This window comes from Acipenser ruthenus, chromosome 42 (genome assembly GCF_902713425.1).
Source record: "Acipenser ruthenus chromosome 42, fAciRut3.2 maternal haplotype, whole genome shotgun sequence".
NCBI lineage: Eukaryota > Metazoa > Chordata > Actinopteri > Acipenseriformes > Acipenseridae > Acipenser > Acipenser ruthenus.
In genome coordinates this window covers 1,931,556-1,957,729 of record NC_081230.1, presented here as the reverse complement: position 1 = coordinate 1,957,729, position 26,174 = coordinate 1,931,556, and the positions used below count along the sequence as shown (strand labels likewise).

Here is a 26,174-nt window from a genome sequence, read left to right as displayed (position 1 = left end):
TAACATGAGAAAACAGGTAGAACACATCTAATACAGAATAAAGACAATCCATGTGTATGAGATTAGAAAGAAACAGTGATTAATACATATACAATAACATGAGAAAACAGGTAGAACACATCTAATACAGAATAAAGACAATCCATGTGTATGAGATTAGAAAGAAACAGTGATTAATACATATACAATAATATGAGCAAACAGGTTGAACACATCTAATACAGAATAAAGACAATCCATGTGAATGAGATTAGAAACAGTGATTAATACATATACAATAACATGAGAAAACAGGTAGAACACATCTAATACAGAATAAAGACAATCCATGTGTATGAGATTAGAAAGAAACAGTGATTAATACATATACAATAATATGAGAAAACAGGTAGAACACATCTAATACAGAATAAAGACTATCCATGTGTATGAGATTAGAAACAGTGATTAATACATATACAATAACATGAGCAAACAGGTAGAACACATCTAATACAGAATAAAGACAATCCATGTGTATGAGATTAGAAACAGTGATTAATACATATACAATAATATGAGAAAACAGGTAGAACACATCTAATACAGAATAAAGACAATCCATGTGTATGAGATTAGAAACAGTGATTAATACATATACAATAACATGAGCAAACAGGTAGAACACATCTAATACAGAATAAAGACAATCCATGTGAATGAGATTAGAAAGAAACAGTGATTAATACATATACAATAACATGAGAAAACAGGTAGAACACATCTAATACAGAATAAAGACAATCCATGTGTATGAGATTAGAAAGAAACAGTGATTAATACATATCCAATAATATGAGAAAACAGGTAGAACTCATCTAATACAGAATAAAGACAATCCATGTGTATGAGATTAGAAAGAAACAGTGATTAATACATATACAATAACATGAGAAAACAGGTAGAACACATCTAATACAGAATAAAGACAATCCATGTGTATGAGATTAGAAACAGTGATTAATACATATCCAATAATATGAGCAAACAGACAGTACACATCTAATGCAGAATAAAGACAATCCATGTGTATGAGATTAGAAACAGTGATTAATACATATCCAATAATATGAGAAAACAGGTAGAACACATCTAATACAGAATAAAGACAATCCATGTGTATGAGATTAGGAAGAAACAGTGATTAATACATATCCAATAATATGAGCAAACAGACAGTACACATCTAATACAGAATAAAGACAATCCATGTGTATGAGATTAGAAACAGTGATTAATACATATACAATAACATGAGAAAACAGGTAGAACACATCTAATACAGAATAAAGACAATCCATGTGAATGAGATTAGAAAGAAACAGTGATTAATACATATACAATAATATGAGAAAACAGGTAGAACACATCTAATACAGAATAAAGACAATCCATGTGTATGAGATTAGAAAGAAAGAAACAGTGATTAATACATATCCAATAATATGAGAAAACAGGTAGAACACATCTAATACAGAATAAAGACAATCCATGTGTATGAGATTAGAAAGAAAGAAACAGTGATTAATACATATCCAATAATATGAGAAAACAGGTAGAACACATCTAATACAGAATAAAGACAATCCATGTGTATGAGATTAGAAACAGTGATTAATACATATACAATAACATGAGAAAACAGGTAGAACACATCTAATACAGAATAAAGACAATCCATGTGTATGAGATTAGAAAGAAACAGTGATTAATACATATCCAATAATATGAGAAAACAGGTAGAACACATCTAATACAGAATAAAGACAATCCATGTGAATGAGATTAGAAAGAAACAGTGATTAATACATATACAATAATATGAGAAAACAGGTAGAACTCATCTAATACAGAATAAAGACAATCCATGTGTATGAGATTAGAAACAGTGATTAATACATATACAATAACATGAGCAAACAGGTAGAACACATCTAATGCAGAATAAAGACAATCCATGTGTATGAGATTAGAAAGAAACAGTGATTAATACATATCCAATAATATGAGAAAACAGGTAGAACACATCTAATACAGAATAAAGACAATCCATGTGTATGAGATTAGAAACAGTGATTAATACATATCCAATAATATGAGAAAACAGGTAGAACACATCTAATACAGAATAAAGACAATCCATGTGAATGAGATTAGAAACAGTGATTAATACATATCCAATAATATGAGAAAACAGGTAGAACACATCTAATACAGAATAAAGACAATCCATGTGAATGAGATTAGAAACAGTGATTAATACATATCCAATAATATGAGAAAACAGGTAGAACACATCTAATACAGAATAAAGACAATCCATGTGAATGAGATTAGAAAGAAACAGTGATTAATACATATACAATAATATGAGAAAACAGACAGTACACATCTAATGCAGAATAAAGACAATCCATGTGTATGAGATTAGAAAGAAACAGTGATTAATACATATCCAATAATATGAGAAAACAGGTAGAACACATCTAATACAGAATAAAGACAATCCATGTGTATGAGATTAGAAAGAAACAGTGATTAATACATATCCAATAATATGAGAAAACAGGTAGAACACATCTAATGCAGAATAAAGACAATCCATGTGTATGAGATTAGAAACAGTGATTAATACATATACAATAACATGAGAAAACAGGTAGAACACATCTAATACAGAATAAAGACAATCCATGTGTATGAGATTAGAAAGAAAGAAACAGTGATTAATACATATACAATAATATGAGCAAACAGGTAGAACACATCTAATACAGAATAAAGACAATCCATGTGTATGAGATTAGAAACAGTGATTAATACATATACAATAACATGAGAAAACAGACAGTACACATCTAATACAGAATAAAGACAATCCATGTGAATGAGATTAGAAAGAAAGAAACAGTGATTAATACATATCCAATAATATGAGAAAACAGGTAGAACACATCTAATACAGAATAAAGACAATCCATGTGTATGAGATTAGAAACAGTGATTAATACATATACAATAACATGAGAAAACAGGTAGAACACATCTAATACAGAATAAAGACAATCCATGTGTATGAGATTAGAAAGAAACAGTGATTAATACATATACAATAATATGAGCAAACAGGTTGAACACATCTAATACAGAATAAAGACAATCCATGTGAATGAGATTAGAAACAGTGATTAATACATATACAATAACATGAGAAAACAGGTAGAACACATCTAATACAGAATAAAGACAATCCATGTGTATGAGATTAGAAAGAAACAGTGATTAATACATATACAATAATATGAGCAAACAGGTAGAACTCATCTAACACAGAATAAAGACAATCCATGTGTATGAGATTAGAAACAGTGATTAATACATATACAATAATATGAGAAAACAGGTAGAACACATCTAATACAGAATAAAGACAATCCATGTGTATGAGATTAGAAACAGTGATTAATACATATACAATAACATGAGCAAACAGGTAGAACACATCTAATACAGAATAAAGACAATCCATGTGAATGAGATTAGAAAGAAACAGTGATTAATACATATACAATAACATGAGAAAACAGGTAGAACACATCTAATACAGAATAAAGACAATCCATGTGTATGAGATTAGAAAGAAACAGTGATTAATACATATCCAATAATATGAGAAAACAGGTAGAACACATCTAATACAGAATAAAGACAATCCATGTGTATGAGATTAGAAAGAAACAGTGATTAATACATATCCGATAATATGAGAAAACAGGTAGAACACATCTAATACAGAATAAAGACAATCCATGTGTATGAGATTAGAAACAGTGATTAATACATATCCAATAATATGAGCAAACAGACAGTACACATCTAATGCAGAATAAAGACAATCCATGTGTATGAGATTAGAAACAGTGATTAATACATATCCAATAATATGAGAAAACAGGTAGAACACATCTAATACAGAATAAAGACAATCCATGTGAATGAGATTAGAAAGAAACAGTGATTAATACATATACAATAATATGAGAAAACAGGTAGAACACATCTAATACAGAATAAAGACAATCCATGTGTATGAGATTAGAAAGAAAGAAACAGTGATTAATACATATCCAATAATATGAGAAAACAGGTAGAACACATCTAATACAGAATAAAGACAATCCATGTGTATGAGATTAGAAAGAAAGAAACAGTGATTAATACATATCCAATAATATGAGATAACAGGTAGAACACATCTAATACAGAATAAAGACAATCCATGTGTATGAGATTAGAAACAGTGATTAATACATATCCAATAATATGAGAAAACAGGTAGAACACATCTAATACAGAATAAAGACAATCCATGTGTATGAGATTAGAAAGAAACAGTGATTAATACATATCCAATAATATGAGCAAACAGACAGTACACATCTAATACAGAATAAAGACAATCCATGTGTATGAGATTAGAAACAGTGATTAATACATATACAATAACATGAGAAAACAGGTAGAACACATCTAATACAGAATAAAGACAATCCATGTGAATGAGATTAGAAAGAAACAGTGATTAATACATATACAATAATATGAGAAAACAGGTAGAACACATCTAATACAGAATAAAGACAATCCATGTGTATGAGATTAGAAAGAAAGAAACAGTGATTAATACATATCCAATAATATGAGAAAACAGGTAGAACACATCTAATACAGAATAAAGACAATCCATGTGTATGAGATTAGAAAGAAAGAAACAGTGATTAATACATATCCAATAATATGAGAAAACAGGTAGAACACATCTAATACAGAATAAAGACAATCCATGTGTATGAGATTAGAAACAGTGATTAATACATATCCAATAATATGAGAAAACAGGTAGAACACATCTAATACAGAATAAAGACAATCCATGTGTATGAGATTAGAAACAGTGATTAATACATATACAATAACATGAGCAAACAGGTAGAACACATCTAATACAGAATAAAGACAATCCATGTGAATGAGATTAGAAAGAAACAGTGATTAATACATATACAATAACATGAGAAAACAGGTAGAACACATCTAATACAGAATAAAGACAATCCATGTGTATGAGATTAGAAAGAAACAGTGATTAATACATATCCAATAATATGAGAAAACAGGTAGAACTCATCTAATACAGAATAAAGACAATCCATGTGTATGAGATTAGAAAGAAACAGTGATTAATACATATACAATAATATGAGAAAACAGGTAGAACACATCTAATACAGAATAAAGACAATCCATGTGTATGAGATTAGAAACAGTGATTAATACATATCCAATAATATGAGCAAACAGACAGTACACATCTAATGCAGAATAAAGACAATCCATGTGTATGAGATTAGAAACAGTGATTAATACATATCCAATAATATGAGAAAACAGGTAGAACACATCTAATACAGAATAAAGACAATCCATGTGTATGAGATTAGAAAGAAACAGTGATTAATACATATACAATAATATGAGAAAACAGGTAGAACACATCTAATACAGAATAAAGACAATCCATGTGTATGAGATTAGAAAGAAAGAAACAGTGATTAATACATATCCAATAATATGAGAAAACAGGTAGAACACATCTAATACAGAATAAAGACAATCCATGTGTATGAGATTAGAAAGAAAGAAACAGTGATTAATACATATCCAATAATATGAGAAAACAGGTAGAACACATCTAATACAGAATAAAGACAATCCATGTGAATGAGATTAGAAACAGTGATTAATACATATACAATAACATGAGAAAACAGGTAGAACACATCTAATACAGAATAAAGACAATCCATGTGTATGAGATTAGAAAGAAACAGTGATTAATACATATACAATAATATGAGAAAACAGGTAGAACACATCTAATACAGAATAAAGACAATCCATGTGAATGAGATTAGAAAGAAAGAAACAGTGATTAATACATATACAATAACATGAGCAAACAGGTAGAACACATCTAATGCAGAATAAAGACAATCCATGTGTATGAGATTAGAAACAGTGATTAATACATATACAATAATATGAGAAAACAGGTAGAACACATCTAATACAGAATAAAGACAATCCATGTGTATGAGATTAGAAAGAAACAGTGATTAATACATATACAATAACATGAGCAAACAGGTAGAACACATCTAATGCAGAATAAAGACAATCCATGTGTATGAGATTAGAAACAGTGATTAATACATATACAATAACATGAGAAAACAGGTAGAACACATCTAATACAGAATAAAGACAATCCATGTGTATGAGATTAGAAAGAAACAGTGATTAATACATATACAATAATATGAGAAAACAGGTAGAACACATCTAATACAGAATAAAGACAATCCATGTGAATGAGATTAGAAAGAAAGAAACAGTGATTAATACATATCCAATAATATGAGAAAACAGGTAGAACACATCTAATACAGAATAAAGACAATCCATGTGTATGAGATTAGAAAGAAACAGTGATTAATACATATACAATAATATGAGAAAACAGGTAGAACTCATCTAATACAGAATAAAGACAATCCATGTGTATGAGATTAGAAACAGTGATTAATACATATACAATAACATGAGCAAACAGGTAGAACACATCTAATGCAGAATAAAGACAATCCATGTGTATGAGATTAGAAAGAAACAGTGATTAATACATATCCAATAATATGAGAAAACAGGTAGAACACATCTAATACAGAATAAAGACAATCCATGTGTATGAGATTAGAAACAGTGATTAATACATATCCAATAATATGAGAAAACAGGTAGAACACATCTAATACAGAATAAAGACAATCCATGTGAATGAGATTAGAAACAGTGATTAATACATATCCAATAATATGAGAAAACAGGTAGAACACATCTAATACAGAATAAAGACAATCCATGTGAATGAGATTAGAAACAGTGATTAATACATATCCAATAATATGAGAAAACAGGTAGAACACATCTAATACAGAATAAAGACAATCCATGTGAATGAGATTAGAAAGAAACAGTGATTAATACATATCCAATAATATGAGAAAACAGGTAGAACACATCTAATACAGAATAAAGACAATCCATGTGTATGAGATTAGAAACAGTGATTAATACATATCCAATAATATGAGAAAACAGGTAGAACACATCTAATACAGAATAAAGACAATCCATGTGAATGAGATTAGAAAGAAATAGTGATTAATACATATACAATAATATGAGAAAACAGGTAGAACACATCTAATACAGAATAAAGACAATCCATGTGAATGAGATTAGAAAGAAACAGTGATTAATACATATACAATAATATGAGAAAACAGGTAGAACACATCTAATACAGAATAAAGACAATCCATGTGTATGAGATTAGAAAGAAAGAAACAGTGATTAATACATATCCAATAATATGAGAAAACAGGTAGAACTCATCTAATACAGAATAAAGACAATCCATGTGAATGAGATTAGAAAGAAACAGTGATTAATACATATACAATAATATGAGCAAACAGGTAGAACTCATCTAATACAGAATAAAGACAATCCATGTGTATGAGATTAGAAAGAAAGAAACAGTGATTAATACATATCCAATAATATGAGAAAACAGGTAGAACACATCTAATACAGAATAAAGACAATCCATGTGTATGAGATTAGAAACAGTGATTAATACATATACAATAACATGAGCAAACAGACAGTACACATCTAATACAGAATAAAGACAATCCATGTGTATGAGATTAGAAACAGTGATTAATACATATACAATAACATGAGAAAACAGGTAGAACTCATCTAATACAGAATAAAGACAATCCATGTGTATGAGATTAGAAAGAAACAGTGATTAATACATATCCAATAACATGAGAAAACAGGTAGAACACATCTAATACAGAATAAAGACAATCCATGTGTATGAGATTAGAAACAGTGATTAATACATATCCAATAATATGAGCAAACAGGTAGAACACATCTAATACAGAATAAAGACAATCCATGTGAATGAGATTAGAAAGAAACAGTGATTAATACATATCCAATAATATGAGAAAACAGGTAGAACACATCTAATACAGAATAAAGACAATCCATGTGTATGAGATTAGAAACAGTGATTAATACATATACAATAACATGAGCAAACAGACAGTACACATCTAATACAGAATAAAGACAATCCATGTGAATGAGATTAGAAACAGTGATTAATACATATACAATAACATGAGAAAACAGGTAGAACTCATCTAATACAGAATAAAGACAATCCATGTGTATGAGATTAGAAACAGTGATTAATACATATACAATAACATGAGAAAACAGGTAGAACACATCTAATACAGAATAAAGACAATCCATGTGTATGAGATTAGAAACAGTGATTAATACATATAAAATAACATGAGAAAACAGGTAGAACACATCTAATACAGAATAAAGACAATCCATGTGAATGAGATTAGAAAGAAACAGTGATTAATACATATACAATAACATGAGAAAACAGACAGTACACATCTAATACAGAATAAAGACAATCCATGTGTATGAGATTAGAAAGAAACAGTGATTAATACATATCCAATAATATGAGAAAACAGACAGTGCATATCTAATACAGAATAAAGACAATCCATGTGTATGAGATTAGAAACAGTGATTAATACATATACAATAACATGAGCAAACAGGTAGAACACATCTAATACAGAATAAAGACAATCCATGTGTATGAGATTAGAAACAGTGATTAATACATATACAATAACATGAGAAAACAGGTAGAACACATCTAATACAGAATAAAGACAATCCATGTGTATGAGATTAGAAACAGTGATTAATACATATACAATAATAATACTATTTATTTTAAAGAGGTAAACCACCTGTTCATTTTACAAAACTAGAACCACACAGCTGAGTGATACACTGTATTTCAAGCCCTCTTCAGCGCTCTCAGTGTGTTTATTTTTTCATGTTGTAACATTAACATGATGTTTTGTCCTTTTTTAAATCAATAGCAGTTAATTAAAGGCTGGAGGAAGCGCTTTGATAACGCGTCCCCTCGAGTCTCACAGAGCAGCGCACTCCTTGGCGTGTCTCATTGCTGGTGACTCTTCTGCTGCTGTGGACGCGGCTCTGTTGCCTGGTTTAGTTCGCAGCGCAGTCTGAGGAAGAGTCTAAATCTGTGCCGCTGGACAGCAGGGAGGAATACTGTCCTGGATAAAGAACAGGAGACAATAATACAGTTTAAGAGAAACTAAATAAAAGCATGGGGTAGAAATAGCAGAGGTTACTGCCTGGAAGTTTACTCGTAAAGAATGACCTTTCTGCGACCCTGTGCTGTATTTACCAAAAACAAGTTCACACGCCCTGACCCTTCCGAGACTAACGAAGAGAAAGCTGAGAAACTGCGCGCATGACTACGCCATTGTGGATCTGTTTGTGACAACAGCGCTCAACTTGAATTAACCTGATATACTTCTAAAAAACATTACCAGGGGTATAGCGTTAGTGTTTGAACATTTCGTTCTGAAGAAGAGGGCAGAAAATATAAATATTGACACACAAAACACAGACTATTTATCTGCGAAAAACTCGCTGCATCGGTGCTGCTTCAGTCACAGCGTCACGGCTGATAATATAACTCCCGTCGCGGTCAACTATCACGGTAGAGCCCTCATCGCCGGGCACTCTCTCAAATATCTTTTTTTAATTTTTTTTTTAATTATAATCTGCAAATTCTTAGACAAGACGGATAATTACTCACAATAAATAGCACTGGTGTACACACACAGAAGCAGCTATGAGAAATAAAGACATGAACCATTTCTTTCCATTAAATATATTGGTTAATTGTGGGCTCTAGTTGTTAACATCACTGAGCCCCTTGTGCCTGTGGATTGCAACCACAATGTGGAAACATATAGAGAATGTATGGGAATGGCCAATGAACACTGATTTCTAATACTGGACCCTGTCTTAATACTGTATTACATTCTGAATATGAATATAGCTGAGTTATTAATTGTAGGTAATACTTAGAATACCAGATACACATTTACCATTAAAAAGCAATCCATGTGATTTCTTTACCAGTCGTTCATTATTTTGTGTATCAGCCTCCACACAAAGCCGAGCGCAGTGCGGTATACTGTAATGATGCTGCAGTCAGCCTGCCCGGACTGCACCTGAACCATCTTAAAAACACGAAGCCTCCAATAAGCTCATTTGTAAAAGTTAGTAAAGAATTGCGCTATACAATATAACAAAGCTAAATTTGAACTCCTAGCTGGTGCAGTGAGAGGGAGAGATGGCGGGGTAGAGAAGGAGTCTCCTCCATTTGCATGTTGGAAATGCCTCGTTTGGTTTTGGGATAGAAAAATGCGTTGTGGGACCGGCCGATATTTCCACATGAACATTGGATCGGGGTTTGGTTTGGTCCGGTCGAAGTCACAATTCCGAGATACTGGCCAATACTCATCAAGGATTTAATATCAATTCGAAATTACCGACACTTTTTACATATTAAATAAAATACAAATTCAAGTTAACACACATACGTTTTGTCACTTTTCATTCATTTATATGTTAGCTTGCGTGGTTCAGGGGGCGTGGAGCTGGGTGCTTCCAATCCTTCAATCTCCCAATTTTCTAATTTCCCGTTAATTAGCATCTATTTTCTATTTAAGCCCTGATCACCTGCACCTTTTCTGTCTAGTGTTTCGTTTTTGTAGCAAACGCTCAGACGCCGTCGTTTCGTGCTCCACCGCTAAATATCTAAACTTCGTTGCCTCGCTCTGCAGGTCATTTCTCTGCACAGCGCTGCCAAGATATATTATCAATCATTTTCCTACCTGCTCAGGTAATCCTTCTTTTCAGACAGCGTCTCTTTTCGGCTTCAAGAGCTCCAACGTTTGTCTTTCCTGTTCCATCCAGCAACAGCGCCGTTCAAGAGCAGCGTCATTACTTAACCTGTCTGCAACTTTTTCAGAAAGACTGGTCCTCTGCTAAACTTTCAAGCTCCTTCGACAAGACATCGACATTCACGTTGTCAGCGATTGCCTTACTTTAAATCTATTAAATCCACCATTAAGCTTTGGCTGCGGAATCTCTCTTTACTCCTCGCCCGCAATCAGACGCCCCTCCCCCCGCTCCCACAGAGCCAGCACAATTACCGTTCCATCGGAAGATCCTGCCCTGGACCTCCATTAGCTACGTTCAACCTTTTAAAAGACGTATCCTGCCCATTTCAACCAGTGGCGGCTCGTGGTTTGACTGGTCACAACGACAGTGCTGCACTGCAACTTTTCCACCCGCGCCTTACAGACCATGGTTACCACGGCAACGCCCTCATTTGAGTGACTGAGGGGAGTGGTTTGTTGCGATGGTGACCAGGCAGCTTCATCAGGCTCTGCGTGCTCTGTGCCTCAGTACTGCTGTCTTCCGGCTTCCTGTTGCTGCGCTTTCACAACTGGTGGAGACGAATTCAACGCGCCGAATTATGACCTCTAAGTACTGCGTTTACTTATTTATATACATGACTAACTGTCCTAACATCTCTAGAACATTTATTATTTAAATCTAAGGGAATAAGCAAATATTGTTCTACATAGACAAGGATTTTAATCGTAATAACTTCATAGATTCTACCCTGCTTCACTCAAGTCAATGGTTTAATTCCAATCATAACCTCTGGATGGCAGTATAATACCACAAGTTCTCTCTCTATATATTAAACGAGTTTGGTATCGCTGCGAAGCTCGGACACTACTGCTTTTCTATTTATTCTCGCAGTTATTCTCGGGAGTTCCACTCCTGCCTCATCCTTTATCTATATCAACTGACATTCTTCAATTTCAACTCTACCTGCCCCCCCCCCCACCACCCTTCGAGGACATGGTCATGAAGCCACGCACTCGTCGGCTTTCTGAGATGCTCCGAATCTACCGTCACGTTAACTTCCAGCTTCCCTGCACCAGGCTTCCATCCCAGTGACCTCTTCAGGTTCCCGGATTCATCCTTCCTCATCTGGCTTCTCTCCTTCAAACCGACAAATTTCACCAAGGCACTTTATTCAACCTTCAAGTTTTCATTTCAGCAACGTGAGCTGCCAGTCAGAAACGGAAACCATGTCCTACAACTATCATCATTTCAGTCAAGTGTCCTCCTACCCTGCGATTAGACAATACACTCAGACTGCTCCCGACCAAATCAATAGATTTTGCAATAGCCTCAGAGCAACGCATTCTTTATCCTCTCAGGTTCTACAGCGGCCTCAGCTCTATGCATTCTTCATCTCTGGCTTTATCTAAATCACTTTTCACTCAAAGACCAATATCCACCGCATTCAGCAGATCTCTGTGCTCTACAGCAACCACCACACTACTGATGGCAGTCCACCGTTCACCATTACAGATCACTGCTTCAGCAGATCTCTGCGCTCTGCAGCAGACCACCACACTACCAATGGTAGTCCACCATTCACAATAACAGATCACTGCTTCAGCAGATCTCTTTCTACAGCAGGCCACTGCTCATCATTGACTGCGCTTCATCGTTACTTCTTTAGATCTCTGCACCATTCAGCAGATCCCGTCCTCTCTGTTAATTGCTCCTCACTGCAGCAGATCTCTGCTTCTTCTTCAGATCTACTCACTATTATAGCATGCAAAGTTGCTTTAGTTTACAGTTTAAATCTGTACCTGCACTACTCCAGAGCTTCCAACGCTTCCGCTTTCCTCCAATATGCAGATCACGGCAGCATTCCACAATCAAGGCTAATGCTAATCCCCATCTAATCAAAATACAAGGTGCTTGACCTTCTCAGCAATCTATTCGGATGTCCTCACATCCTCTCAAATATTACAGCATTAATGCATGGTGAGAGACGTGGTATGAGACTGGAAATCCGTCTTGATTATGAGTTAAGGAGTTCCACTACTAGGAGAATGACTGGAGTTGTGAAACCCAATCTCTGAACGTGAGTTCACCTTTTCCATTTCAAGCAGACAGGATAGTAGCAGACCGCTGATCGATCCTGTATTAACTAACACATAGGATGGTCGACATCTCCTCTCTTCCCTTGTTTCCAGAAAATGGAGCAAAGGGTGCTGAGCTTCCCCAGCAGTCAATTTACAATGTTCGTTCAGTTCCAGCCGCTACCTCAACCCTCAATTCCAGCTCCCCTTCGGCCTCTACTTTTGGTATCCAAGTTCCGTCAGCTGGTCCCGTCTGCTGCCCCCCCCCCTCCAGACTCCCCAGCTTCATCAGCTGCTATTTGACTGAATCCTACTCTCAGTAACCTGCTTCAATCTGCTCCGCATTTCATGTCTGCATCCCTTGCCCTTCTTCGAGAGCTTCATATTCGACCGCTTGATCAGTGTGTTCAGCCTTCTGTGCCCAGAATCGGATTAATCTTATTCCTTCAAACAAAACCAGATCCTGGCTTTCATCATCCATGGTAGGGATTCTCTCTCTCTCTCCCCCCCCCCCCATTTTCTCCATACCAGCAGTTCGCCTGACCCTCCGTGAGATTCTTAAGAGCCTTCCCTTCTGCCTCCCCTTCCCACCTGTCTACATCAATGAACATTCTCTGTTTGCTCATTCTACTCTTCGGAAATGCCACTTCACCCCATACAAGGATCTACCTATGGAGATCATCTGCATCTGAGCCCTCTTCTGTCTTCTCAGGAGCTCAGAATCCACAGTTTCTTCTACTTCTAATTTTACTCCATCATTCAGTTGTGTACCTCCACGACGGATCCATTTCAACGTGGTCACTTCATTCAGCGGTCAAGCAGAGTCCCCTATCTGCCCATTCTTTTCAATGTCAAGGTATTTCTCTGCATCTCAGCCTTCTTCAGTCTCCTCAGAACTCGAAGTTTCTTCTGCTTCTAATTTACTTCCTCATTTGGCCGTACCTCCAAGATGGATCAATTTCAGCATGGTTAGTTCATTCAGCTGTCAAGTAGAATCCCCTATCTTCCCTTCTTTTCAACATCAAGGTATCTCCCCAGCAAGAAACCTTAAACCCCCCCCCCCCCCCGCCCCCTAGACCCTCAGTTCATTGATTCCTCTCACTCCTATCATCTCTCATCGCTGGTTCTCAACCCACCTCTCCACCCTCCAGAGCAAGCCTCCTTCCTCTACCCCCCGAAGGACCCTCAGTTAATTGATTCCTCTCGCTCCTATCATCTCTCATCACTGGTTCTCAACCCACCTCTCCACCCTCCAGAGCAAGCCTCCCTCCTCTACTCTACCCCACTCCTCGGATCACTCATCACTGGATCTCAACCTACCTCGCCTCCAGAGCACGCCTCCCCTACCCCACCCCCCAAATCATTCTGTAGGCACAGCCCCCTCTGCTGCAAGGGCCAACATCAATCACAGTCAGATCATGAGTGTGGGGAGTTGGCCCTCTTCTGCAGTGGATTCTTTCATTCATTCATTCATTCATTCATTCATTCATTCTCCTCTCATAAAGTTGCAGCCCATTTTAAAATCGCTAGCATGCCCGGAGTGGGGGCTACCTGTCTGCCGGAGCCACCAGAGGTTTTCCCCTAATCGGCCTCAAGGGGTTTTTTCCTCTCCACTGAGCGGCAGGTATACACATAGTCGCATCCTACTAACAAATTACTAATCTCCCTCTGTTTGTCCTGTTTGTCCTTCTGGTCTTTTGTTTATGTTATGCGTAGGCATGTACTGTCTCTTGTTTGTCGCACGGTGTGGGAGTTTTCGTGAGGTGCCGGGGGTCCATCCTTTGGGGGGCAAGTGAGTCTCACTTCCCCGACCTCAGGGCTAGGCATCCGCCTCCCTTACCTTCAGGGGGGTTCTCACCATGTGAGTCAGAGCGGACCCCCGGCCAAACTGTCCTGTCGCAGCTCCTGCGCTCATCTTGCCTTACTCGAGGCTCTGTTCTATTCTGCCTCTCTTTCAGGACGTGGTCACTCGTGCTGAGTCCTATACTAACCTCAATGCTTTGTCCTTATTTCAGGTCCCAGGCAGCGTGACATCTCGGCCTATCAGGGGTTTTACGAGCGCCTCTTACAGAAGTCTCAGATGCTGGGTACCTCTCCAATCTCCTCTCGAGGGGCGGCTTTTCGAGTCATAACCCTCATTAGTGTTTTCGGTTGCTGGGTCCTCTGCCCCTGGGATGTGTCGGCATCGTCGCCCTCAGTCAGCGACCTCTTTTCTATCCTGTCCTCGATTGCTGGGTCCTTCGCCCCTGAGATGTGTCGGCATCGTCGCCCTCAGTCAGCGATCATCTTGTCTATCTCATTTCGGTTGCTGGGTCCTCTACCCCTGGGATGTGTCGGCATCGTCGCCCTCAGTCAGTGACCACCTTCTGTCCTACTAACAGCTCCTTGCTGCTTCTTCTGCCTTACTCTTCAACCCAGCTCACGCCCCGTGAAATGCACTATACGGTTTGTTTGATAGGACACACTGCTCAGCTGACTGTGGCGAAAACTGCCTTTGTGATCCAGCACATGCTGAAGTAAAATGTTGAACAGTCTTTATGACAGTTTACTGCATAGCAGTACAAGCACATTTATTCTTTTTAGAAAGTGTTGGTAATTGCGAATTGGTGTAAAACGATTTATGAATACTGATCACTATCTCAGAAGTCTGCTATTAAAATTGAACTTTTTGGCCTAAATGCAAAGCGTTATTTTTGGTGCAAACCTAACACGGTGCATCACCCAAAGAACACCATCCCTACTGTGAAGCATGGTGGTGGCAGCATCATGTTATGGGGATGTTTCTCATCGGCAGGGACTGGGGCACTTGTCAGGATTGAAGGGAAAAATGAATGGAGCAAAGTACAGAGAAGTCCTTGAGGAAAACCTGTTGCCCTCTGTAAGAAAGCTGAAACTGGGATGGAAGTTCATCTTTCAGCATGACAATGACCCAAAGCACACAGCCAAAGCTACACTGGAGTGGCTAAGGAACAAAAAGGTAAATGTCCTTGAGTGGCCCAGTCAGAGCCCCGACCTAAATCCAATCGAAAATTTGTGGCATGACCTTAAGATTGCTGTCCATCAGCGCTCCACAAGGAACTTGACAGAGCTTAAACAGTTTTGTAAAGAAGAATGGTCAAATCTAGGTGTGTGCAAAGTTGGTAGACCTATCCCAACAGACTCACAGCTGTAATTGCTGCCAAAGGTGCTTCCACCAAGTATTAACTCAGGGGGGTGGAGACTTATCCAATTATGATCTTTCAGTTTTGTATTTGATATATATACCAGCAGAGACACTGCAGCATTGGCCCTCCAGGAACTGAGTTTGATTGATTTTAATTATTTTAATGTAATTTAGTTTAAAGTAATTACTAGAAACTAAAAGTTAATGTTAAAGTAGCTACAACTTGTGTGCAATCTTTATTGATATTCCAGTTTGTTTACATTTACTCAAGTAAGATAGAGACTGTCTTTAAGACATTCATGAATGGAAGGAAGTGTGGAAGGTCACAGAAGCAGAGTTGAGAAAGTAGAAGGCGTGTAATCAGGATTCAAGAAGAAAGTTTCTTTCCACACATTGCTCCAACCTACCTGCTGCTGAGTAGAAATCAGAACATCGTTTAAATTTAAAGAGATACAGCTTGCTTTATTGAAAAGATTCAAACTGGGACTGTGCCAAAACCATGTTGTAATCGAAAGAAGAGAATGGACTGGTGCAAGTTTCTTTAAGGGTGCAATATAAAATACCAGCAGAGCTGCTATACAGAGTGTTGTGCACAGCAGAGCTGCTATAGTGTTCTACACAGCAGAGCTGCTATACAGAGTGTTGTGCACAGCAGAGCTGCGATAGTGTTGTGCACAGTAGAGCTCCTATAGAGCATGTGCACAGCAGAGCTGCTATACAACTTGTTAGGCACAGCCAGTATAGCAGTTCTGTGTACATCGGTGGTTCTCAATCCTGGTCCTGGGGACCCCCTGCTGTGTGTCTGCTGGTTTTTCTTCCAACTGATGAGCTGCTCTCAATTACTTAAACCCTTAATTCAATAAAAATATAGAATGGGCCAGGAACAAAAAAACACCGACACTGCAGGTATGGTGTAATTGCGCTTGCACCATTTTATTTTAAACAACAAAAATAAACTATTCAAACAAAAACAAAGCAGCCACACAAAATAGTCACGATCACTAAACCATATAGGTCAGGCTGGGTAATCGCCTTCACTGTTCCTATATTTTTTAAACTCCTCGCGCTCTCGCTTGCTCCGTCCTCTCCTCCTTTACACGTTCCCACCTCTGCCATTGCTCCCGGCCTTTCTCGAGAAGGTCCGGTCGGAGAAGGCGTCAGTTCTCCTAGTGGCCCAGGAGAATCTGGTTTTCATCCCTGTGCCAGCTATTGAACGTCCTGTCCTGGGAGATCCCGCTTCACCAGGATCTTCTCAGTCAGGCGAGAGGAACACTGACACCCGGAGCCGGGCAGGCTCCAGCTATGGGTCTGGCCCCTGAAAGGGACCGCTGGTCAGCCTTAGGGCTGTCTGACACAGTCATGGGTACGTTGCAGAATGCTAGGGTGCATTCCACTAGGTCATTCTATGCCTATAACTGGAAATGTTTTCAAGATTGGTGCCGACAAATGGTCATGATCCAATCTCCTATCCCATGACTGCCATCTTGCAGTTTCTGAAGGTTTACCTAGCGGCTATTTCTGCTTGCCATGCCCCCATTGACTCAGTGTCCCCGGGCGCGCATTTTTTGGCTACCTGGTTTCTCCGAGGCGCTCAGCAATTGCACCCTCCCAGGAGGGCCACTCTCCCCGAAAGGAGCCTTGAGATTGTACTGGAGGCTCTCACGCAGGCCCAGTTTGAGCCTATATACTCCATCGAGTTGAAGCACCTGTCCATGAAGACAGCCTTCCTCCTTGCTATCACCTCTGCAAAGCAGGTTAGTGAGCTGCAGGCGCTGTCTGTGCATAGCTCCTGTATGCATATTTGGGATGATGATAGCAGAGTGTCACTGCGTGCAAACTCTGCTTTTCTCCCCAAGGTGTTACAGCCTTCCACCTGAATCAGTCCGTGGAAATGGAGTCCTTTCATCCTCCACCGTTTGTATCGGAGGAGGATAAGAAGTTGAACCTTCTCTGCCCAGTTCAGGCATTGAGATGTTATGAAGATAGGACGAGAGCGCTGCGTCAGTCTGACCAGCTCTTCGTCTGCCATGGATCACGGACCCTGGGACAGCTCCTCTCCAAGCAGCGGCTGTCGCATTGGATTGCGGACACAGTCTCGACTGCGTATGATGGTGCTGGCTTACCCCCATCTGGGCGGATAGCCGCACATTCCACGAGAGGTGTGGCTACGTCATGGGCCCTCTTCCGAGGTGCCTCCATGGCTGAGATTTGTGATGCGGCTAGCTGGGCTACCCCGCATACCTTTGCCAGGTCCTACCGTCTGAATGTGGTCGATCCCTCATTGCCCTCTGTGGCCACTAGGGTCCTTGAGATTGCACGCTCATGTTGCTGACCTTGGTCAGGCAGGACTTGGCGCCCTCATATGCTGCCGTTCTTTTCTCCCTCGCGATGGCTCTAGTACAAGTTTCCCATAACGATGTTTGGTGGCCATCTTTGAATTGAAAGGGAACATTAGTTTACCTACCGTAAACCTGGTTCCCTGAAAGAGACGATGGCCACCAACTGCGAGGTCGCATCGGTCGACATCACGGTTTCAACGCGAAAGAGAACGAACCTCCCCGGCGTGACGGTTAAGTACCCTCGGGAGGCGGGACCGAGGAAGTCACCAAGGGGAGGGGGCCTATTGGCAGCTTTGATAGACCTCAGTGACACCTACCAATAGGCAGGAGTGTATCCCATAACGATGTTTGGAACCTGAGTGTACTCCACGACGCTTTCAAATTAGACTTTACATGTAGAACCTACACAAACTACTCCACATTGATAAAGTTAAAAAATATAATATATAAAAAAAGAATAGCATATAAGAGAAAAACAGATTAATCTCAGTTGCATAAGTATTCAACCCCTTTTCTACTGCAGCCCCAAATCAGCTCAGGAGCAAGTGATTTGTTTGAAAGGTCACAAAATTAATGAAATGTTTTCAGCCGGTGTGTACTCAAAAGTGGTTTAACGTGTACATAATTTCCCTCGGGTATATAAAGACTTAAGATGGAAATCACATAGTGATCCAACAAAGCAACGATAAAGACCAAAACAAGTCAGGGATAAAGTGGTAGAGAAGCACAGAGCAGGAGAAGGGTACAAGAACATTTCAAAGACGCTGATTATTCCTCTCAGCACAATGAAGTCCATCATTAAGAAGTGGAAGATGCATCATACCACCCAGATCAGGTCGCCCTCCCAAAACTGAGCAGCTGGGAAAGCAGGAAACTGGTTTGGTATGTCACTCTGAAGCCAACGACCTTGAGAGATCTGCAAAGTTCTGAGTCTCAGATGGGAGTCAGTGTTCACACATCAACAATAAGATGGTCCCTACACAAAGCTGGCCTGTATGGACGGGTGGCAAGAAAGAAGCCATTACTCAAAAAGCATCATCTTAAAGCACATATGGAGTTTGTGAAAAAGCATGTAGATGATACTGCAGACATGTGGAAAAAGGTTTTGCGGTCAGACGAGACAGTTTGAACTTTTCAGTCTAAATTCCAAACGTTACGTCTGGTGCAAGGCCAACACTGCACATCACCCAGTCAACACCATCCCAACTGACAAGCATGGTGGTGGCAGCATCATGTTATGGGGATTCTTCTCTTCAGCAGGGATGGGGAAGCTTGTCAGGATAGAGGGGAGAATGTATGGTGCAAAGTACAGGCAAATCCTTGAGGAAAACCTGTTTGAGTCAGCCAAGACTCTGAAACTAGGGAAGAAATTCACATTTCAGCAGGACAATGACGCGAAGTGGTTGAACAACAAGAGAATTAAATGTTCTGGATGGGCCAGTCAAAGTCCTGACTTAAACCCAATCTAAAATTTATGGAGAGACTTGAAGATTGCAGTCCATCTATGATCCCCAACAAACTCATCAGAACTGGAGCCATTTTCCCCCACATGAGCCAAATCTTACACTCTAGACATGCGGTTATTACAACAATTCTGCAGTTCAAAACCATCTTGCTACATGGTGTATGCCAATTACTAACAGATTTCCACATTTAAGTCAAGCAGTGTCTCACCAAGCAAGTACAGTAATTGAATTTAAGAATTCAATAGGCCTGTGTGATTAAGGACTCAATTGGCTCAAAAAAGACAAAGGCTCTGTGGGTCAGATTTACAAATTTGCTTTTTGAAATTAGTACCTAGTCAGAAGACTTATCCGTATTTTGTTTTCTGAGTTTGTGTCTTAGTTCAGAGATTTTTCTGTTGATTGTTGAACCAATCTGACTTTGTTGCATTTGGAATACACACACAAAGCATAAGTTGTTTGCAGATTAGCATCATTAATAGATGGTTAGCCAAATATCTAAACACTGGATTTTAAAACTAAAAACCATGCCTAAATGAAGCAAGATACTAAAACTACATCATCTCCAATCCCACAGTACCATACATTACTTCATGCAAGCCTTTGTTCACAAAATTTGGGGGGTGGGGGCTGACACCTCTGCAAATGGTCCATCAACAAGAGATCAGTTTGTATAGCCACGATTGGCGATGCATGTTAAAAACAGTACCTTTTTAAATAAAAATCAGGATTACCGTATACAGCATGATCTTTAGTAGAGTCAAGCGCATCTTCTCTCCCCATCTTGCTGCTGCTTGTTACAGCCTCCACGAAGATTGCTTCTGACAAGCGTCTCAACGTCAAACACAGCCAGCGTTAGAGAGCGTACAAATGAAGAACAGGAAGTTGCTTTATTTGTTAGAGTCCAAGACAATTCCTCAACAAAAACATTGCTTCCTGGATGGATTTCCACCTGTAAAAATAAAAATAGAAAAAAAATGAACCTGAAGTAAAACCCATTTTAATCAACACACTGTTAGAACAACCCTTCCACGCAAATGTGGTAGACTAAAATTTCAAGAATCACAGAATGCTCCTCCGAATTACCTGTCAATTTGCATACTGAATGTCAAACTTACAGCTAAACCTTAAGGACAAAAGCATTTTATCCCACCTCAGAAATACAAATTTGGCAGTATAGTGAAGCTGCAACATTGGCAGTGTTTATATCCAAGTGGAATTTGCTCGAAGGGTCACATAAACTGAAGGTGGTCTGCCTGAATTGCAATAGTGCAGTTACATAGACAATCCTATCCTTTTCTGGGAGTGCAATACTTTACGAAATGTACTCAGTACATTTTAAGTGCAATAATAGTAATAAGTTGAATTTTTCCATGTGCTCATCTGGTCATATCTGCCCATTCTTTATCAGACTTTACTAAAACTGTAGTGTAGTTTCAAGTCACACTTTTTCCAGGGTGGATTAATATATGGAACACAATGTATGAGGACAATAGATTTTGCAAAGTGTATTGAAACTGAAATTGAGGTAGAAATTAAAACAAATGTCAGTTATTTCAGTCTTCAAATTTAATTTGTCACAATGAAGATTAAACAGATAAGTTTTACCTTTCCAGCAGCTTTCATGGGAGGAGGCAGCACAGGTGCTGATAATACAGATATTGAAGCAGCTGAGGCTTCTGTTGAATTCCCAGTGGAACGGTTAGGCGTTCCATAACGTGACTAAATCAGAATCAGGAATAGATTTGCACACATGATTTCTGTTCAAGCACTCGAGTTTTTGGAGTATTGCTAAAAAAGTAAGAAAAAAAAACAATTTCATGAACAGATAGAAATCCACTTTTTTTTTTTTTTTTACCAAAGTTCATATACAGTTTTGAAATTGGGCCCCCATGTTCCCTGCTTTAATCTGCAAAGTTTCTCTTAGGGGGCCATCTTACTTAATTGTAATTGTGCTATTTTAAATGAGACATCTTTACAGAATGAGAAACCACACATACATCTTTTCACAAGTTTATTAAAGTTCATTAAACTATTAGTATAATATTTAAATGAGCATTTCAAGGGTATGCTTGTATATGTCAGATGAACTACAGACATTCTAGAAGATAGAGTAAGTTACTTTCTATATCTTATATTGTGACTAATGCAATCTTGGCAACGGCAGTGTTAATTACTTGTATAAAAAGGTGTAATAATGCTAGAGGGCTCAACTTGTTCTTGCATTTCTACTTACCTTGTGCTTGAGTGAATTGTTTTCTTCCTCCAGTTTTTCAACTATTCCACGGCCATAAGTTGGTCTACTTCACCATCTACTTCCTGACGTGCTGCCTTCAGCTTTTTCCAAATGTTGTCACATCTGTCTTGCTTAGCAGATATCTTTATTTTGCTAAAAGATTACATTGTTCAACAACATTTCAAAATAAAAATTAAACCATATTTCAACATTTTGGAAACAAAAACATTACATACAAAATGCAAACTTGCAATTCACAAATTACTATCACTACAAAACAATTCTATAGCTAAATGTAAGCAATCATATTTCACTCATGACATTGGCATGTCTCCCCATACTTTACAGTATTGGCTTTTCAGCAAACGTCAGAGCAATAGAGAATCAATTAGCTTTAGGTATGTTCCCAGGTCATTAATGAAAAATAAAAGTTCTCACTTAACATACCTGACTAAATAAAGGTTAAATAAAATAAACACAAATAACGTTATAATCATAATAAAACCTAAAAACAGGAAATGTCTCACTTTGCGCTGAAACCAAAACAGAAGGGTACAGCCCATGCTTTTCAAAATGTACTTAGTTTAATGCGCTAACTCAATGTTACACAAGGCACAGTCGCCATCAGCTACCATTTGGAAATCATTTGTGTAAAGTTACCTGGATTGGTTCGGAGTCACTTGACAAATCATCCATGTATCTTATTCCGCATTATGAATCTTTAGAGGCTGGCGTTTTGTTCTCAGTTCGGTCCTCCTCATTTACTTTCAGGTCAGATTCTTTTGGTGTACACGCACACAAAAGTAAAAAAACAAACATAAAACGGCTGCAAATGTTCTTTCAGTGCAAGTAATAAATTAGCTTGAAAAAAACCTCACACAATGTATCATTAATGAAAGACATACCTGACATTGTGGACCTCGCAGTCACACAGGACTGCCTCCACGCGGGGTTTTCTTCCCTGACCTCCATTCTCCTACATAACTTCTCGAATCCATGTCTCCATTTTCTTCAAATGTGTCTTCATCAAAATCCCTAACATCATAATTAAATCGGTGAGCCATGTATTTTTATATGTTACAAGTTCAAAAATGTATTATTCATATATAAAAATTCTTTCATATATACATTTCATATATTAAACATATTTCCTTTCCGTATGGGCAGCGAGTTGACTTAGTAGAGCACAGTAAAAAATAGGTTCAGTCGCTGAATACAGTTAGCATCTCGTCTCATGAAACAAAAATAGACAATAACAAAACAGCAAATTCTACAACAAATGCATACAAACACACAATACTGACTCAAAGGAGCGGAGCTGAGAGCGCCGACAAGAAGCAGAAAAAAACAAAGGGGCGGTACAGTGTGGGGCACATTGTAATTATTTATTTGAAATGCTTCGACACTATTGTATAGTACTGTAGATTATATGTGTTTACATGATATACATTTGCATTGGGATTATTTTGTGTTTCAGTGATGTGATCATCAGAAATACTGTAACGGCAGATAAGTAGCCTGCAGAATGTGCGCATTGCAGAAAGAGATTATTATTAAAACATGACGAGACATCTCTTAGGCTTTATTACAGTAATAACTTTGCAAGTTCGTTGCAATTGACCCAATGAGACCTCCCCCCGCAAGCACCGACCAAATTGTTTGGTGTTGTATGTAGTCTAAACATTGAATTCAATATATATATTAAAAAAAAAAAAAAATGAAAATGCAATGCACAGATTGAACCCGGCACCTCCAGCACAGCGCAGATCCGCTATACAAGTGAGCCGCGACCCCTTATGAGTGAATCAATAATCTTGTGTTGCATCACCTACCAGTCCTGACCACTACCCCATGCATGCTACAGCTTACTGATATGTAGCATTGGCTACTAAAAACATACTTTGAGACAAGTATACATATGTTATATATCACATAAATATATATATATATATATATATATATATATATATATATATATATATATATAAATATATATATATTACTCATATTAAATATTGCATTTCCGTTCCATGTGGGTAATACATATTTACTGTACGGCTTTAAATATATTATCAATTATTTCATGATAGTTTTAATAAATTCTCTCAACTGTAATTGTAATATTTTGGCGTTAGATCATTTTTTCGCTGTGGAAGTGATTTGATCAGTGTGGGGGTATTGTTTTCAGTATTGTTATAATATCACGAAACTCATTACAACGCTACACGAATATATTGTAATGGCATCCCTTGTATATATATGTAAAAAATTATATACAAGTAAATGTCTTTTTATATGTAAAATATAGGTACGTGGATTTGCGATTATGAATTGTTCAGTTACAAAAATACATTTTGGGGGTTTTCACATTTGTTCCACTTAGTACGGTACTATAAATCGTTAGTCTATAGAAAGGATTAGACTACTTTAGTCTCGTACTTAGTATCCTCTAGAGCAGGGGTGCACAATTCCGGTCCTGGAGGGCCGGATCCCTCCTGGCTTTTGTTCCAACTGTGTTCTAAATTACTTAATTAGACCAATAATTGGTAATAATTGGTCCAATTAAGTAATTTAGGGCAAGGTTGGAACAAAAGCCAGGAGGGACACCGGCCCTCCAGGACCGGAATTGTGCACCCCTGCTCTAGAGGGCAGCAGCAGTTATTTTTTGGGTTCGTTGCAATTCAGACCTTTTTTTAGTAGCTGGGGACTAACTTCAGCGGCCAAGTTGGTTGCAATTGGTATTTAACTTGCGTACTCGTTCAGTAGGGAGCTGCGTACTGACCACGGGATCATCCCCCGTTAGAAACTATGCAATGGCAACAGATCCGTGTTCTTAAACTTCTCCATTACATTATGCCCTATACAGAAATCAGTGTATCAGTAACTGTTTATAACAGTAACCTTTAAACCATGCCAGCCTTGTTTCATCCATGGCTTTCAGCGTTGCAGTCACAGTACTGCGTTTCTGTCTTCAGCCAGACTACAGACCACTTATAATACTGTTTGTATCAGAACCACATTTCAATTGGCTGCTAACCCACGATTCCAAGATTTTTGCCGGAATTGACAGTCAGCTGTATCCAACACAGATCAGTGCGCTTCAGCGTGAGATTGTGCTCTGTACGCGATACAACTTAATAGCCCATTAACTAACTAATTATAGGAAACGTAGCGAGCTGTATCAGCGATTTATTTGTGATGATTGAACCATGTTTTCTTTGGAAGCCTTTATACTTGCTAGCACGCTAGTTATTGTCTTAATTGGATCAGTTGAACAATTTTCCCAGCTCTCTGGGTGATTTATAGAAGCATCGAAACCTGCTGGACACGTTTTATTTTCTCCATTTGTCAGTTTCAGCATGAACTTGAGCAAAACCTACATTGTTGTGTAACGAAACTGATCTTAAACATTTGTCATTCTCCTTTGGTTTCCTTTGTATTTCTGCAGTTAGACTGTATGCAAATAAGTTCCCAAGGGGCAATAACTTCCCCAAAAGCAGGGCATATATAAAAGACTGACGTTATGTTACAAACATAACAGTGCTTCAGGAAAGAAGGAATTACACTGGGGTGAGTTTATGATGATGATTATGATGTCATTAACTGCATTAGAAAGAAACTGAACTGTAATACTAACAAAGTACATGTGGCTTTGACAGCTAGTGTGAATCACCCCCTAATTGCTTCTGGAGAGACATTTAGGTGGAGAGTTGCACTTCCTATTTTGTTTGAACAAATTCTGTCATAAAAACTAAAACCAAAACTTGAATTTCTGTTCGTTTCTATTCAGTTAATCTACAGAGAGACGCTGCCAAGATGTCTAAGGAAAACCCGGTAAGTAATGGT

The 26,174-nt window shown here is 38.0% G+C and overlaps 1 protein-coding gene and 1 long non-coding RNA gene across 3 annotated transcripts in view; one reads left to right on the top strand and one right to left on the bottom strand.

Moving 5' to 3' along the window:
* LOC131709281 (phospholipase A and acyltransferase 4-like) overlaps positions 1-26,174 on the top strand; it is a 35,265-nt gene that overhangs the window by 7,510 nt on the left and 1,581 nt on the right. The window contains exons 1-2 of one of the 2 annotated variants that reach the window (XM_059011685.1): positions 25,569-25,898; positions 26,119-26,162. In XM_059011685.1, coding sequence (XP_058867668.1) covers positions 26,145-26,162 — 18 coding nt within the window. In that variant the 5' untranslated portion in view covers positions 25,569-25,898; positions 26,119-26,144. Of the gene's footprint in view, positions 1-25,568; positions 25,899-26,118; positions 26,163-26,174 lie in introns of those variants that run through there. The other variant, XM_059011684.1, reaches the window with a different exon arrangement.
* Positions 9,138-23,356, bottom strand: LOC131709298 (uncharacterized). The gene is made up of 5 exons (XR_009311465.1): positions 22,989-23,356; positions 22,329-22,481; positions 21,701-21,883; positions 20,827-21,044; positions 9,138-9,365 (listed from the first exon to the last, which is right to left on the bottom strand). It is a non-coding gene; the product is annotated as an uncharacterized LOC131709298 (long non-coding RNA).